At 42.2% G+C, this 15,059-nt stretch overlaps 1 protein-coding gene across 2 annotated transcripts in view; it reads left to right on the plus strand.

The window, feature by feature from the left end:
• SNX24 (sorting nexin 24) overlaps positions 1–10,986 on the plus strand; it is a 72,159-nt gene extending 61,173 nt beyond the window's left edge. For both annotated transcript variants that reach the window (XM_040444334.1, XM_040444335.1), the window contains 4 exons: positions 2,980–3,074; positions 4,412–4,444; positions 4,979–5,043; positions 9,374–10,986. In XM_040444334.1, coding sequence (XP_040300268.1) covers positions 2,980–3,074; positions 4,412–4,444; positions 4,979–5,043; positions 9,374–9,441 — 261 coding nt within the window. In that variant the 3' untranslated portion in view covers positions 9,442–10,986. The remainder of the gene's footprint in view (positions 1–2,979; positions 3,075–4,411; positions 4,445–4,978; positions 5,044–9,373) is intronic.
• Positions 10,987–15,059: the final 4,073 nt, after the last annotated feature.

The raw sequence follows: 15,059 nt of genomic DNA on the forward strand, positions 1-15,059 counted from the left end.
GTGAGGTAGCCACAGGATTTTATAAAGCTGATAAGGTAGAAAAATAAGGGGTGTTGGAACCCAGTTCTTGTCCTAAAGCTCCATATGTCCTACCACACCATCGTGCCTCTCTAAGAAATGGAAATGACTAAACATTGAAAATTAATAAAAAAATCATACTAAGCAAGCTATAGCAATGGGGAAATTTAATTTGATATCTAAAATGTAACTTCTGTATATTTATTTTATATTTATTTATATTTATATAGAATATTTTTTATTTATTATAGGTTTATATGTATTTATTTACCTATTGAATAAAATTGGGTATTTAGAGCTGACGGAGGTCCCAAGAAGGTGGAACGCTCCAGGGTGCAGTTTTAAGGAGTGATCTTCTTCAGTGAAAGCTTCTCATAGAAAAAGTTGTAAATGAACAGTCATGAGGCCCCACATCACTGCTGGGGTTCTCAGAGAATGAGATCGTGTGTTTATGAACTGAACAATCTAGTTGAAACTCATGTAATTTCTCTTGTGCATCTTCACGCTAATTAATGACAGTCATTTCACTTGTACTTATTATATTACATTAGGTAAACTACCATTTTACACTCTACCTCTGTTTGGATTGAAGTATTAATCATTTTCTTACAAGCCTTAGCAGAGTTTAGGAGGTATTGCCACCATGTAACTGAATGCTTAACGGACCCACCCTCTTCCCCCAATGCTACACTCTTTACAACTGTAAATCCTGAAATCCATATTGGTGACTTTTATGGAAAATATTCTTTGAGAATTTTCAGCGAACAGTTAACAAAAATGCTCACAAATTTCTGGAGTTTTCGATGTTCCTTTTTTTGCAAGTATATCTTACCTAAAAAAAAAAAAAATGTGATCATCTCTTTGTAGTTACTCTGTTTGGGGAGGCTGAGCAGGATTAATTCCTTTCCTGGTGTTGCAGTGTAAACAGCTTTTTGCCTGTCTTTTGTCATTAATGATCATGCTGTAGATGTAGCCAGTGCATTGTAAGCCAATCTGTCAAGGCAAATAAACAATTCACCTTGTTAAAATTCCCTAAATCTTGCATTAATAAAACCAAACTAACCCCCTGAACACTCAAGAGATGTCTTCCTCCATACTGCGGTGATGGATGGCATGTCTAAAGATCCTGGAAATTAAGTAGTTCAGGTCATTAAAAGTGTCCCACACTTGTTATTGATTTAATTTATTTTAAAAGGTGGGGGTGGAGATAAGAGTGTTACCCCCCCCCATTTTTTTTTTTTTTTAATCTGAAAGCTACCACTTGTACACATAATTAAAACTATTGCCTGGGTTACCAGCTCTCTATTTGTTACAACATTAAGCTTTATTATTCAGATAGGTATTGTATCATCCTGTTAAACAGATATCTAGAAACGAGGAAATGATCACTGCAACTTGATGGCAAACATTCCTGGGAGCTTCACATATATGATGATTTTTACAGCCTTTGAGTTCCAGGCACTGAAATAATGACCTGAGAGGCACTCCCAAAATTTCCTCAAGTAGATAAAAATTTAGGTGAAGGTCAGTGGAAATAGTAATGAAAGCATGCCCCTGGAAAAGGGATTTTTTTTTTTCTATTTTGTGTATTGCTTTGTTTTCCTGCTTCTTTACTTACTGTCCTTAAGCCTCAGTGGGTATAGCCGGCTATGTAAGGAATAGGAAGAGACCAAGGCAGAGCTGGCTTTCCAGATGAGTTTTCTCCAGCAACTGAACAGCAGGAAGGTTGGGCCACTAGCATAGTGCAGGGGTCAGCCTATATTGTTCATTCCATTTCTATGTCCTGAACTGGGCAACTGTCTGCAAAATGTGCTAGAAATACAACCACTCGGTGCGTTAATTATGACTAAAGCAACAGATTATGTTGAGCTAGGTATTTTAAATATACATCATTTGGCCTTTTTGTCATTGGAGCCTTATGCATCACGCTGCACAGCTGTACCTGATCAGCCGTGTGAGTGATACTTGACCATCACTTCTCACTGTCCTGTAAACCACACATGCTTATGGGGGTGTGGGGAGGAGAACTGTGATAAAATATGAAAAGGACCCTTGAAGAGAGTTCTGTTACTTACAGAGATTATTGTACAGTCTTTGATGCTTTCTCCATGGTCTTTGAAAACAAAAACAAAACAAAGGTGCGGGAGGGAGGGGCAGATGTGCAATCGGTTCACACACCATGGTTCTCTTTGTAAAAAATAGGTACCCATGAAAATGCACTCTGTAGTTCTCCATTAGATTTCTCCTTGCACTTGCATAATTTGGATAGCTGAGAACTGACATGGTTCTGCCATTATGCCACGTCTTTAGCAGCGTTCCCTAAATGGAAGAACAGTATAGATTTTTTTTTTTTTTAGTATATATGCTGATTTACACTTAGTGGTAAAGTTGTTACTGACCCTTTAAGTGGAGCTGTCCACAGAGCAATTAATGTCACTTAATCCTAATGCCCAAAGAGGTGAGAGCTGAGGGATCTTGTCTCAATCTTCCAGTTAGCAAAGCCATATGTAATATTTCCTAAACAATAGCGATCTCTTATAGACACACACACAGCCCAGACCACCTTATCACTCAGTAAGGAAAATTTGATGTACATATCTTAGCAGTATTATTGACGTGCCCAGGTTTTTAAAATACTCTGATTGGAACCTCCACAAAGGCAAGAACTACATCTGCCTGGTCGCCCACTGACTTGCGCCCTTGTCAGCACCTGACATGCAGTAGATGTTCCGTAAATGCCGACTGGGTGAGAGAATAGATGAAATGGACTATTTGCTGGCACTGAACAGCATGCATGTCTCCTGAATTCTTAGTGGGTAAGATGGGGACCACTCCCCATACAGAGTGTGAAGAATGATACTGCTAAGAACGTAGATGGGTGCTCATGATGTTTGGAAGTAGTTCGTTGGATAGATCGCCTAGCAAATTTTACGCTCTCCGTTCTGTTTTCTACTTTTGCAGGCTGTCATTTTAGAAAATGAAGAGCTCCCCAAGCTGTTCCTTGATTTCCTAAATGTGCGACACTTGCCCTCTCTACCAAAGGCAGAGAGTTGTGGGTAAGGATTGTTGTTCACCCATTGGACATGTATTTGAAACTACTCTGCAGTCACTTGTTGGCCTAACCAATAACCCCATTGGTACTGGAAAGGGCCAGCCTGGCCACACCCCTTCTCTCTGCCGGGACAGCGCTCACACGCCCCCTGCCTGTAGTCAAAGGAATTCCTCATCAGCCCTCGTCACTATATTGTGGCCAAATGACCAAGGCTTAGTAACTCAGCTTTAGACTTAAGGAATTGACTTTTTAAGTTCTGCTGCTTCATGGAGTGATGTTACAAGACGGGAGTTATGAACCTACATAGCCTGTTGAGAGACTCATATATTTATTTGTGGATACTTCAGCTAGCTCTATATCCCCATACACGTACAGTCACATAATCATAAAGCTGAGAAGGACCTTAAGATGATTTTACCTAACTGCCTTATTGTAGAGACACAGAATTAAGCATCTTTCCCACAATCTCTCACCTTGTAGTTGGTAGAGCCCAGGCCTTCCTGTGTGAACTCTCTCTGCTGCCCTGCTGCCTCTCTCGCAGAACCTTTTCCTGAGGGGCTGCAGACCCCCGTCTTTGTCTTCCAAGGAACCAAACATTGGATACCCTCAGCACTTGGGAAGGTGTTCTTCTGCAGAATTAACTCTGAGACAAGCTCCTTACCCAGCTCCGGGCCCCTGACGTGTGTGAAGCTTGTTGCCGAAAGCAGTTAGCAACACCCCTGACCAATTAAATCCATTACGGAGAAACACATCATCACAAAGTCTCTGGGAGCCCAAGCGGAGGAAAGGGCTGTATTCATTCGAACTACAAGATTCCAGCTGACCACACCCAAAGTCATGTTACACCCCAGCCGTCCTCGGGACGAGACGCTGCAGACACTAGACCCCTCGCTGGCAGTGTTTGCTCAGGGCCACCTTCCACTCACCCCAGAGCGAGAATTACACACACACTGCTCACCAAATAGCAGGCGTTGTCAGTGTGCCCTGTTCTGTCTTGCATGTACTTGCTATGAGGTGGGGGTTTATAGAGGGATGTTTTTAAGAAGAAATGTGGGAAATGACAGAGTGAAATCCTTTCTCCCTTATACAAGTCTGAAAGTAAAACCATCAGGTTTTTAAGTGATCGTCAGGAAGATTGACATTCGAGAATATCGTGCTCACAAGATTCCTTAGAAGGAGGCGTCAGTCATGCTGTGACTCTGGAAAAAACCCCTTTCTTTTCAAAATATTTCCCATTTTGGAGCTCTAGGATTGCTGGCTGGTTTTTTTTTCCTTGGTTGGCGTAAACAGTCACCCAACTTATATGGTCTTTTTTCTCTCCTCTTTTAAAAAATTTTTTAGATCGTTTGATGAGACAGAATCTGAAGAATCAAGGTAAGAACTAATACTGGCCAGTCAAGACTTACATAAAACCAGGAATAGGACTGTGGTTTTGTGAAATGTTTAGTTAACCCTGGTGTAAGGGTATCAAGTCATGATCTTCTTGAAAACGTTTGTTAGCAAATTGATTTTCAGATTATAAATATTTGATAGAAAGTTAGAGAAGTAAACAGTTATATCCAGGAGGGAAGCCATAGGAGCCCTGCTTTGTTTTGTGCAAGTAATAAGAATACTCTTTTATCAATAATTGTACTCCGAGATTAAAAAAGACGACAGCGACGCTTTTCAGCAGTGATTTATCGTATAGATTGTAGGTCTGCTTCAGATTCCACAAAGAAATGTTTAGAAGGTGAGCGCCCGGCTTGTTTATTCCCTGTAACTCGGCTTGCTATCCTTCACCCACACGGTTAGATACATAAACCTTGAGATGTCCCCACACAGCAGTTTGATCCCCTCAAAGCTAGTTTGTAGTGTTTTCTGTTTACCGTCGTCCCCTGATGCTGACATGCCTGTTCTTGACCTTTCCAGCAAACTGTCCCACCAGCCGGTGCTACTGTTCCTCAGGGATCCATACGTCTTGCCTGCAGCCAGCGGTAATCAAACCTGTCATCTGCTAACAGCTCTTTACTGATCTGACCCTGCACCACATAAACCACGTTTTTAATACAGGTCTAACAGAGTGACATTGGTCCAGGGCTTAATAATCTGCCAATAAAACAGTGCTCTTGGTGTAAGAGACATTCAGAATTTTAATTGGGGCAGGGCTTTCGGCAAGAAATGTAATTTTTCTTTCTACTTTACCAGGCGATTTTGAATTAGAGTAATAAGGAGGAAAGGTATTTATCGTCTTTTCTTTTTTTTTTTTTTTTTTTTTTTTTTTGATGATGTTATTTGGGTCTCTGCATGTTTTTATCCAGATGCTGAGGTTTGATTCCAAGGCTCTGGTTCTTTTTTATTTAAATCCTTTTTCCCAAAAGCTGTCTGCATATATCACATGTGTATCTCTACTTCCATTTCATTTATGGCATCTTAGGTGATGGGATGTATATTTTTAGAAGATATATACTTAAATATAATGAATTAATTTACGCATAAATATAATCAATATTTTAGTTGGGTCCTTTCTTTGTGCCAAGAAATTTAAATTATTCAGAGTCCCTCTCAAAATGTTCCCTTGCCCAGCTCTTTGTGAGTACATTCTCAGACATTATCTCACTGCGTTTTTTTAACAGCCTTATGAACTAGGCAGGGCAGGTATCATCACTGGTTAATGAGAGAATCGGGGCTCAAGGAGGTCCCTGACTTGCCCAGTCTCCATAGTTGATGGGCAGACCCCTGGTGCCTGATTTCTTCTTGTGTGCTCTGTGCACAGAGTGAATTTTCAGCCTTTGTTTCTGAGAGTAACTAAATAGCATGGCAGCTAAACAGCAGTAGATAAATTATCTGTTGAAACCATTCCTACATTCTGACAATAAAACCTTATCACCAGCAAGAGAGAAAGGACCGTTCTGTAGCCGCAGTCCATGCACTGAGATCCCTGACTTAGCTGTCAGTTCAAAGAAGGCTGGCAGGACACAGCCCGGCTCTGGCGAGGATCCATTCTTAACACCCTGATCAGAGGGAGCTTCCTTTGCTATATAAGAGTATAGTCTCATAGTATTTTTCCTATAAAATCCTTTTCAGTGAGGAATACTTAATCACCTTTCTCTAGCATTTGTTTCTGTGTTTAAAAAATACACATTAGGGGCCCCTGGGTGACTCAGTCAGTTAAGCGTCCGACTTTGGCTCAAGTCACGATCTCACGGTTTGTGAGTCCGAGCCTCGCATCGGGCTCTGTGCTGACAGCTCGGAGCCTGGAGCCTGCTTCAGATCTGTGTCTCCCTCTCTCTCTGCCCTTCCCCTGCTCATGCTCATGCTCTGTCTCTCTCTCTCTCTCTGTCTCTCTCTCTCTCTCTCTCTCTCTCAAAAATAAATACTAAAATTTTTTGAATTAAAAAAACCCCACTATTCCGTTCACTTTGATTAGTGTCCTGCCCGTTTGCGTCCTGCCCGTGATCGCGTACTTTGTTCCCTTCTTTTTCTCTGTCATGTTTACCTGCTAATCTCCAGCATCTAGCAAATGCTCAGCACTCGCTGGACAGTAAATACAGCACCTTGACCTGTGCTGTTCCCTCTGCTGGGAATGCCCTTCACCCAGACAAGGTGTGTAGCCTGGCACCTGTGAGGACAGCTGGCTGCTGCACCCTCGTTCACACGGCACCTGCTCACAGAGGTCTTTCCTCACCTTCCCATCCTGTTGCCCTCAAGCCCCGTGCCCTGTTTCATTTTCCCCCTTTGCCTTTAAGCCACTGCTGGACCTGTCCAGGTGGTGCAGAATTTCTCTGAGTAATTCATGGTATTGTCCTTTTTGCCGAGCTTATTTACTTAAATCCATGCGAAATATGCTGATGATGTAAATCACTAACCTTCAAATAGACTTTTATATTTTGGGCGGTAAAGGATAAATGCCTATATACTAACAATGCATGTTCATATATGCTGTTTGGGCATCTAATTAAAAAGTGATCATTATGGGGCGCCTACGTGGCTCAGTCTGTTAAGCATCTGACTTTGGCTCAGGTCATGATCTCACGGTCCATGAGTTCGAGCCCTGCATCAGTCTCTGTGCTGACAGCTCAGAGCCTGGAGCCTGCTTCAGATTCTGGGTCTTCCTCTCTCTGTTTCTTCCTCACTTGTATTCTGTTTCTCTGTCTCTCTCAAAAATAAAGAATTTTTAAAAAATTTTTTAAGAAAATTGATCAATATTTCCGTTTATGGCTCTTGGTTTCAGTATACCTCTGTGAGGGAGAAAAACTTTTAGAACTAAAATGCACTTAGCAAAATCATGGTTTCTGATTGAGATCAACATATATAGGCTTAAGTTCTGTTGCAGATTATGAAAGATATGTTCTATGGAAAATTATGTTAACTTCATGTTGGATAAGAGCAAACAATAAGACATCAAGTGTCATCGCCCAAAGGTGATTGAATGAATGCTCATGTACTGGAGACATTTTTTTTTTTAAGTTAGTTTATTTATTTTGAGAGAAAGAGAGCACAAGCAGGGGAGGAACAGAAAGAGAGAGCGAGAATCCCAAGCAGGCTGTACTCTGTCAGCACAGAGCCAGACGCAGGGCTAGATCTCACAAACCATGAGATCATGACCTGAGCCAAGATCAAGAGCCGAATGCTTAACTGACTGAGCCACCCAGGCACCCCTTGGAGATATTCTTAAAACCTATTTTGTCTGCGTATTCATTTGCTTGCCTCCCTGACTAGCGCACAAGTTCTGTGGCATGGGCAGGGACTGCTATTTACTTAGATCCCCGGTAATTAGACAGCGCTTGGTACTGATGGTAGCTGGTACTTCACCGTGTGCCCAGGTCGTGTTCAAGTGCTTTGTTTCTCCCACCAGTTTCTACAACAGCCTATCAGGTAGGTACTATTATGAAGTCCCTCACTCGTCATGTGGAACTCGTCACCTCTTTGACCGTGTTCCTGTCTACTCTCAATGGCAGCCAGGGTCATCTTTGCAAAACACAATTCATTTCCTTCTCCCTCTGCTTAAATTCCTTCAGGAGCTTCCCGTTGCTTTTCAGATGAAGCCACTGTTCCTGTGCTTGAGTTGGCCTTCCTGCCCCCAGGCCTCTCCCTCATTCCCTTTTCTTCTTTTTTGTTTCTTTTTGAAGGATTATTTATTTTTGAGAGAGAGAGGGAAAGAGAGAGACACGGCGTGAGGGAGGGAGGGGGACAGAGGATCCGAAGCAGGCTCTGTGTTGACAGCAGTGAGCAGCGCAATGTGAGGCTCGAACCCACAAACCCTGAGATCATGACCTGAGCGGAAATCAGGAGTCAGACGCTTAACCTGCTTAACCGACTGAGCCACCCAGGCATCCCTCATTCCCTTTTCCACCCTGGCCCCCATTTCAGTCTTTGATCCTTCCAGGGTCCCTCCTGCCACAGACGTGCCACATGGCTAGCTCCTCTGCCTAGTCCACTCCTCCGAGAACATTTCTGCCCTGCCTTGCGAGCGCTTTTACAGGGTAGGAACTCTCTAGAGGTTGGATTACTACGTGAACAGTGTTTGTCGTAAAGTGTTTGTCTTAAAGTATTGGACCAGCTAATTTCCTCACATAATAACTGTATTATTTAAAGTGGGTGGCTTAGCATAGATCCTGGGTATAATCATGTGCTGCTTGAAGTTTAGAAATTGAACCTCTGAGCCATATGATGGATAGGTCCCCCTGTGCAGCTTACCATTCGTATTCTCCCTGCTCCGATCACTGGCTCGTGGCTCCACATCCATACACCTCTGGGTTTCCTTTGTATCTCCTCTAAAAACGTGGCTGGTTTTTCAAGTTTGACAAGATGGTTTTTGTCGGAAATGTGCCCTTTTAAGCTTCGAAGACGGCCCCCCGATGTTACTGCTCCTTGGAAGCTCACGTAACAGCACGATCATCCTCGAGACAACTTGGACTAAACGCTCCTGTAAACCACAATGGAAAAACTGCAGCCGAGTATTCCCTGTAGAAATCTTGGAATTCCTTCAAGTATATTGAGATTTTGTTAGAAATTGAATTGCCAGTGTAATCCATCTTCCTTGTGAGAAAACATTCAGATAAAGAGCTGGGGCCTAGCAGCATTAACCATTAGAACATCCCTTAAATCAATAAGCTACAAATCTGGCCGTGCATTCCTGCAGCGCCTGGCCCTGCACTAAAGTGGCTTTAGGCCAAGGCACCGTGACAGATAACGCATCCTAAACAAGGTGGTGCGGATCCCTAAGTTACCGTGGGCCTCACCTTGTTAAATTCTACCAAACGCAATTGTATTTCGTATTTCACTGATGTGCTTAAGAAAAGCTGTGTTCCTTTTGTTTTTCAGATTTTCCAAATGTGGTTATTGAAGGAGTTCTCCACGGGATATTTTACCCTCATCTGCAGCCCAGGTAGAAATCCTACATGGCTGGAAGGAGCTGAAGCAGGTCTCGCGGAAATCGATACCTACCAAATTAACCTAAACTCTATGACATAACAGCTCTAGCTAGTGGTAAAATTCACAGTCCCAGCTTAATTCAGGGCAGGGACATTTCCATTAGAATGGTGCTTTTAAAAATAGAAACTGAACCCCGGGCGGTGCTGAGGTTAAGGTGTTAAGGCCGAGCATTTGAGAAGGAGAAGGTAGCTGCCAATTTCGAACCTGGTGAGAAGGTTGTAGAATGTCCCTGTGAGCACCAAGCATAACACAACGAAGGTACTCTCTGCTTTCGTTGCACCACTTGCTAATTGAACATCTTATCCTGAAAGATACAGAGACTCATCTACTTTGGTAACTTTTTGTCGTCGCTGTTCAGATTTCGTGACACACTAATCTTTTCATCGTGAGATTTTCTCAGTCAGCGATACGTGTATTCTGAAGTGCCCGCACCGGGAGAGTATCTCAGAAACATGCTACGCTAAATGTGAGGATGGAATTAAACTGGAAATTATATTTCGCTGTCAATGTTAGGGCATTTTTAAAAAACCACGTCATTTCTATTTACATTGCAGTAGGGTTGCATCTTACCTAGGAATTAGCTTCTGGGGTCAGTACCTAAAATAAAATGGAACATCGAGATCATCCTCGACTGCCCTTCAGAAAGGCGCCATCAATAAACTCTGTACATCCAATACATCCAGGTTTTCTGCCAATGTTGGAAGAAATGACTGTTTCTTCTGTTGAAGACCAATGGGAGTTGGTGTTTGTTTAGGACACTTTTGTATAAAACCACATACCTTTCCACACTAGAATCGTACTTAGCCCTGGAAGATGCTTGCTTTCCGAGAGACAGATGTGAACTGACATGCCTGAGGAGACACCAGAGTGACAAGCCTCATTTTGATTTCCTCACGGTTCTTCAACACTCATCGAGGTTTACTCGTTCATTAAATGAGTAGAATTGCCACCGGATTAATTGTTATTTTCCTTATCATTTCCTTGTTACCTCCTCTATGGAGTTTATGTAAGTTAAATGTGTGTATCATCTAACACCACTCTACATCTCACACAAGTTCGTATTTTGAGGAGTACGAGGATAAAAACATATATGCAAACAATGTATGTGCTCTATTCAGGCATTTCATTGAAAACTCATAGCTAGCCTATTTATGGTTATTAATTTTACTAAGCTGCTTTGTGGGAGAAAAATATTTGGATTCAAGACCAATAACTGAATCATGGTTTTTGGTTAGGATATATATATGTGTGTGTTATATATATATATATATATATATATATATATATATATATATATATATAATGTTTCAAGCCTGCTGCAGACTTTTAGAGATACATTTATGATAGCTATGTGACTTCATGCTGGAAACACGCAAGGACTAAATAATCAAGTGTCATGAACCGAAAATAACTGAATGCTCAAGTGTTGGGAGATATTTTTTAAATGTTTCATTGTTAGCTATTTTGAGTTAAATAAAAACAGAGATGAAGAAATATTTCAATTTGTCTTCTCCTAGGATTTTATTGGAAATACCAGTTGTGTCTTATCTCTTTATACACACACACACACACACACACACACACACACACACACACACACAACTTCTCACATACATACTCACATTTATCTCTAATTGAAGTGTTAAATTACCACATCTATTAAGCCAGTAGGTACCCATTAAATAGTTGATGATTTACCAAGATAGTAAGAATTTTTTTTTAATATATAAACCAAGCCCTGTTGGTGGCACACACCTCAGGAAACGTTTTTTGAGGATTTTTATTTAGTGATGACTTTTATTTTTTATTTAATTTTTAATGTGTAATTTTGTGTTTCATTTCAATTCTGTTATAGGAAATAGAAACCACGGTAGGTATTTTAAGCAGGATGGAATAGTGAGAAATTGGATGCTCATAGAATCTTTTGGAAGGATGAGGAGAGTGAACTTCTAGTGGATAATCCAGGAATGACTTCCAGAATCCTCCAGCAACATCTAATACCCACCTGCCAGGGGAGCTACAACCTTTGCCTTAAGCAGGAATTCAGGGAGCCAGGAGGCTGCTCCTGGAGCTATTGAGGTCAAAACAAAACAAAAAAACTACGCTGTAGCTGTGATCCGGGTATCAGCAAGCAAGATCAGGAGGTAATTGTTACCACTATAACTGCCTCATAGCAGGAATCTGGGGACTGGGCCCTGGAACAGAGTGTCCACCTTTGCCACCTGCACTAACATCCCCTCTCAACACCCTTGACTTTGCTTGCCCACAGCTACAGCCGGAAGATGGTGTTCACCCACCTCCATTTTCCATCTCATGAAAGCGTATCCAATTGGCAGAACCTTATGATCAATCCCCAGCCTCAAGGGAGTCTGGGAGGGCTTGGAACTGCCTGGTCCCTGCACTGCAGGAATGGACATTGGAAAGAGGCTGAAATATATTTCCATGGTTGAAAATTTAATAACAACATAAAAAAGGATATATAAAAAAAAGAAAAATCTCCCACCCCGTCTCCTGCATCCCGTCCCCGCCCCCCACACAACCACTGTGCTTAGTTTATATGTGTACCTACAGAGGTTTCAGCCACATACATGCAAAATCATGTTTAGTATAGGTATTCCATTTCTCCCTTTTTTACAAAACAAGGATTTTCCAAGACATGGATTCATAGACAATAGAGCAGTAAAAAAGTAAGGGGAAGAAAAAAATAAAAGGAGGGGTAACCACACTGTCCCTTAAAGCAGGAGCCCAGGACAGCTGTCATCTGCTGTGCTCCTAGTTCATGAATCTGGTGGTCTGTCTGGGCTGGGTCTCAGGCGGTCTCTTGGTGCTTCCTGCGCAGCCTCTCGGGCGTCACCTCCATCATCTGGCCATTTCCCGACCAGCACCCCTTCTGTCCTCTTTGACCCACCCCACTTTTTCAAACAGCTCTCTATCTCTGCCACCCTGAATACACCAGCCGTCCCTACCTGGTAAATCCTCAGTCAGTTCGCTTTGAAAAGTATAGAAATGTAATCCACTCGGTTTACAAAAATAAAAATGTCAGTAGAAAACAACCTATGAGAATTGCCAACCATTTTACACAAATTTTTTACTTTAAAATTCTAGCCAATAAAAATATTTTTTGATTTTAAAGAAGTGTCAAAATCTCATGATCACAGTTTAGAAATAACACATGGCTCTCATATCATCTGACACCTGTGATCAAATGATAATGGCCACTTAATAAGGATTCTGGCACACCCTTTAGAGTGACTACTATAAAAAAAAGCAAATAACAACTGTTGGCAAGGATGCGGACACCTTGAAACCCTTGTACGTTGCTGGCGAGAATGTAAAAGGGCACAGCCTCAGTGGAGAATGGCATGGCATTTTTTTCAGAAAAGTATACAAAGTGACCATGTGATCTAACCATTCCACTTCCGGGTACAGACCCGAAAGAAGTGAAAGCAGGGACTTGAGCAGATTGTTTAAACACCCACGTTCTTGCCAAGAGGCGGAAGCAGCCCAAGCGTCCATGAATGGATGAATGGAGAAACAAACTGTGGTAGATACGTGCAACGGAATATTATTCAGTCTTGAAAAAGGAAGGAAATTCTGACATGTGCTACAACACGGATGAACCTTGAAGATATGCTAAGTGAAATCGGTCACCAGGGATGACTACTGTGTGGTTCTCCTTACGTGAGGTACCTAGAATAGTCCAGCTCGTGGAAACAGAAGGTAGAATGGTGGTTGTCAGTGGCTGGGGGGAGGGAGAAATGGGGCATTAACGTTCACTGGATTTCAGTTGGGGAAGAGGAGAAAGTTCTGGAGACAGATGGTGGTGAGAGCTGCACAACAGTGTGAATGTGTTTAATACCACTGAACTGTACGCTTAAAAATGGTTAAAATGGTAAGGGTTATGCCTATTTTACCGAAACATTTTTTAAGTTGTTTTTAAAGGATTTTTGAGTAAGGATGTAACAACCAGTTAGTGATATTTGCCAGGGTGCGGAACAGATTTTGGCACACCTACTTGGTATTAGTCTCATATCCCTGACAACCTCAGATTCTAAAATGATATATATATTTTTAATTTTTTAATGTTTATTTTTGAGAGACAGAGCCTGAGCACAAGAGTGGCAGAAAGAAAGGGAGACACAGAATCCCGAACAGTCTCCAGGCTCTGAGCTGTCAGCACAGACCACAATGCGGGGCTTGAACTCACAAACCGTGAGACTGACCTGAGCCAAAATCAAGAGTCGCTACTTCACCGACTGAGCCACCCAGGCGCCTCGAACTACCTTTCTTTAATGGTTACTGACTTGTATACTTCGTGCAGGACCCAGTCTCAGGAGAACATCAATTTAGCCCTGGGGTGGCAGGTGGCCACAGGGAGGTACTTGTCTTAGTGGTTCTGGCTGTGTAACAGAAATGCCACAGACACGGTGTCTTATGAACCACCAAATTTATTTCTCAAAGTTCTGGAAGCTGGAAAGTCCAAGATAGGGTACTGGCACATTCAATGTCTGATGAGCGTTCTCTGCCGTGTCCTCACATGGTGGAAAAGGGGCAAGGAATCTCTCTGGACCCGCTTACAAGGGCACCAAACCCTAATTACTGCCTAAAGACCCAGCTCCTACTGGTCTCTGCTTGAAACACCCTTTGTGTCCCCCTTGAGAAGATGCTCATACTCACGTGTTAGGTCTCAGCTTAAATATTCCTTCCACAAAGAGCCCCTCGTTGGTCCCGCCACTCTGCACCATGAGTTTTTAGAATTTTTATTGTCGAAGTATTGTTGACATATATTAGTTTCAGGTGTACAACATTAATGAGTCAACAATTCTGTACCTCACCCAGTGCTCAGTGCGGTAAGTGTAGTCCCCACCTGCCACCGTACGATGTTATTACATTATTGCTGATTATATTCCTTGTGCTGTACTATTCATCGCGGTGACTTATTTTATAACTGGAAGCTCATGCCTCTTAATGCCCTTATTTTGCTCATCTCCCCACTCCCCTCCCCTCTGGCAACCACCAGGTTGTATCTGAGTCTGCTTGTGTGTTTGTTCATTTGTGTTTTAGATTCCACATACGAGTGAAATCATATGATACTTGTCTTTCTCTGGCTTACTGTGTATCATAGCAAAGTGTTCCTTCTTAGCATTTAACCAAAGAACATGAACTCCGTGAGAGCAGGGCCGTTTTCTGACTTGTTTACACTCCATCTCCATTATGGGTCCAGGAGTAGATCTCAGGAGCCACTGTGGAAGGAGTAGGTAGCCAGCACCCTGTCTTCCCAGCCCCAGCTCAATGCTGGCTACATGCTCCACAGCAGAAGCTTCGTAGATGCATGTGGAGCCAATGACCTTGAGTTAGGGTTTGCTAACATCTTCCCAAGTTCCCATGTTTCATTACATCCCGATTGTTCTGAAAACAACTGTCTTCTACAGTTTGCTCATGAACTTCACATACAGAGTGGTAATAGGTTGGGTAACTACACACTTGGATGATTTCTTAAACTCTCCTGTTAACAAATGATTAAGCTAATTCAGTGATTACAAACCCTGGTTGTGTGACACCATAGGGCATGGGT

This window comes from Herpailurus yagouaroundi, unplaced genomic scaffold (assembly GCF_014898765.1).
Source record: "Herpailurus yagouaroundi ecotype Mexico unplaced genomic scaffold, PumYag 192, whole genome shotgun sequence".
Classification (NCBI taxonomy): Eukaryota; Metazoa; Chordata; class Mammalia; order Carnivora; family Felidae; genus Herpailurus; species Herpailurus yagouaroundi.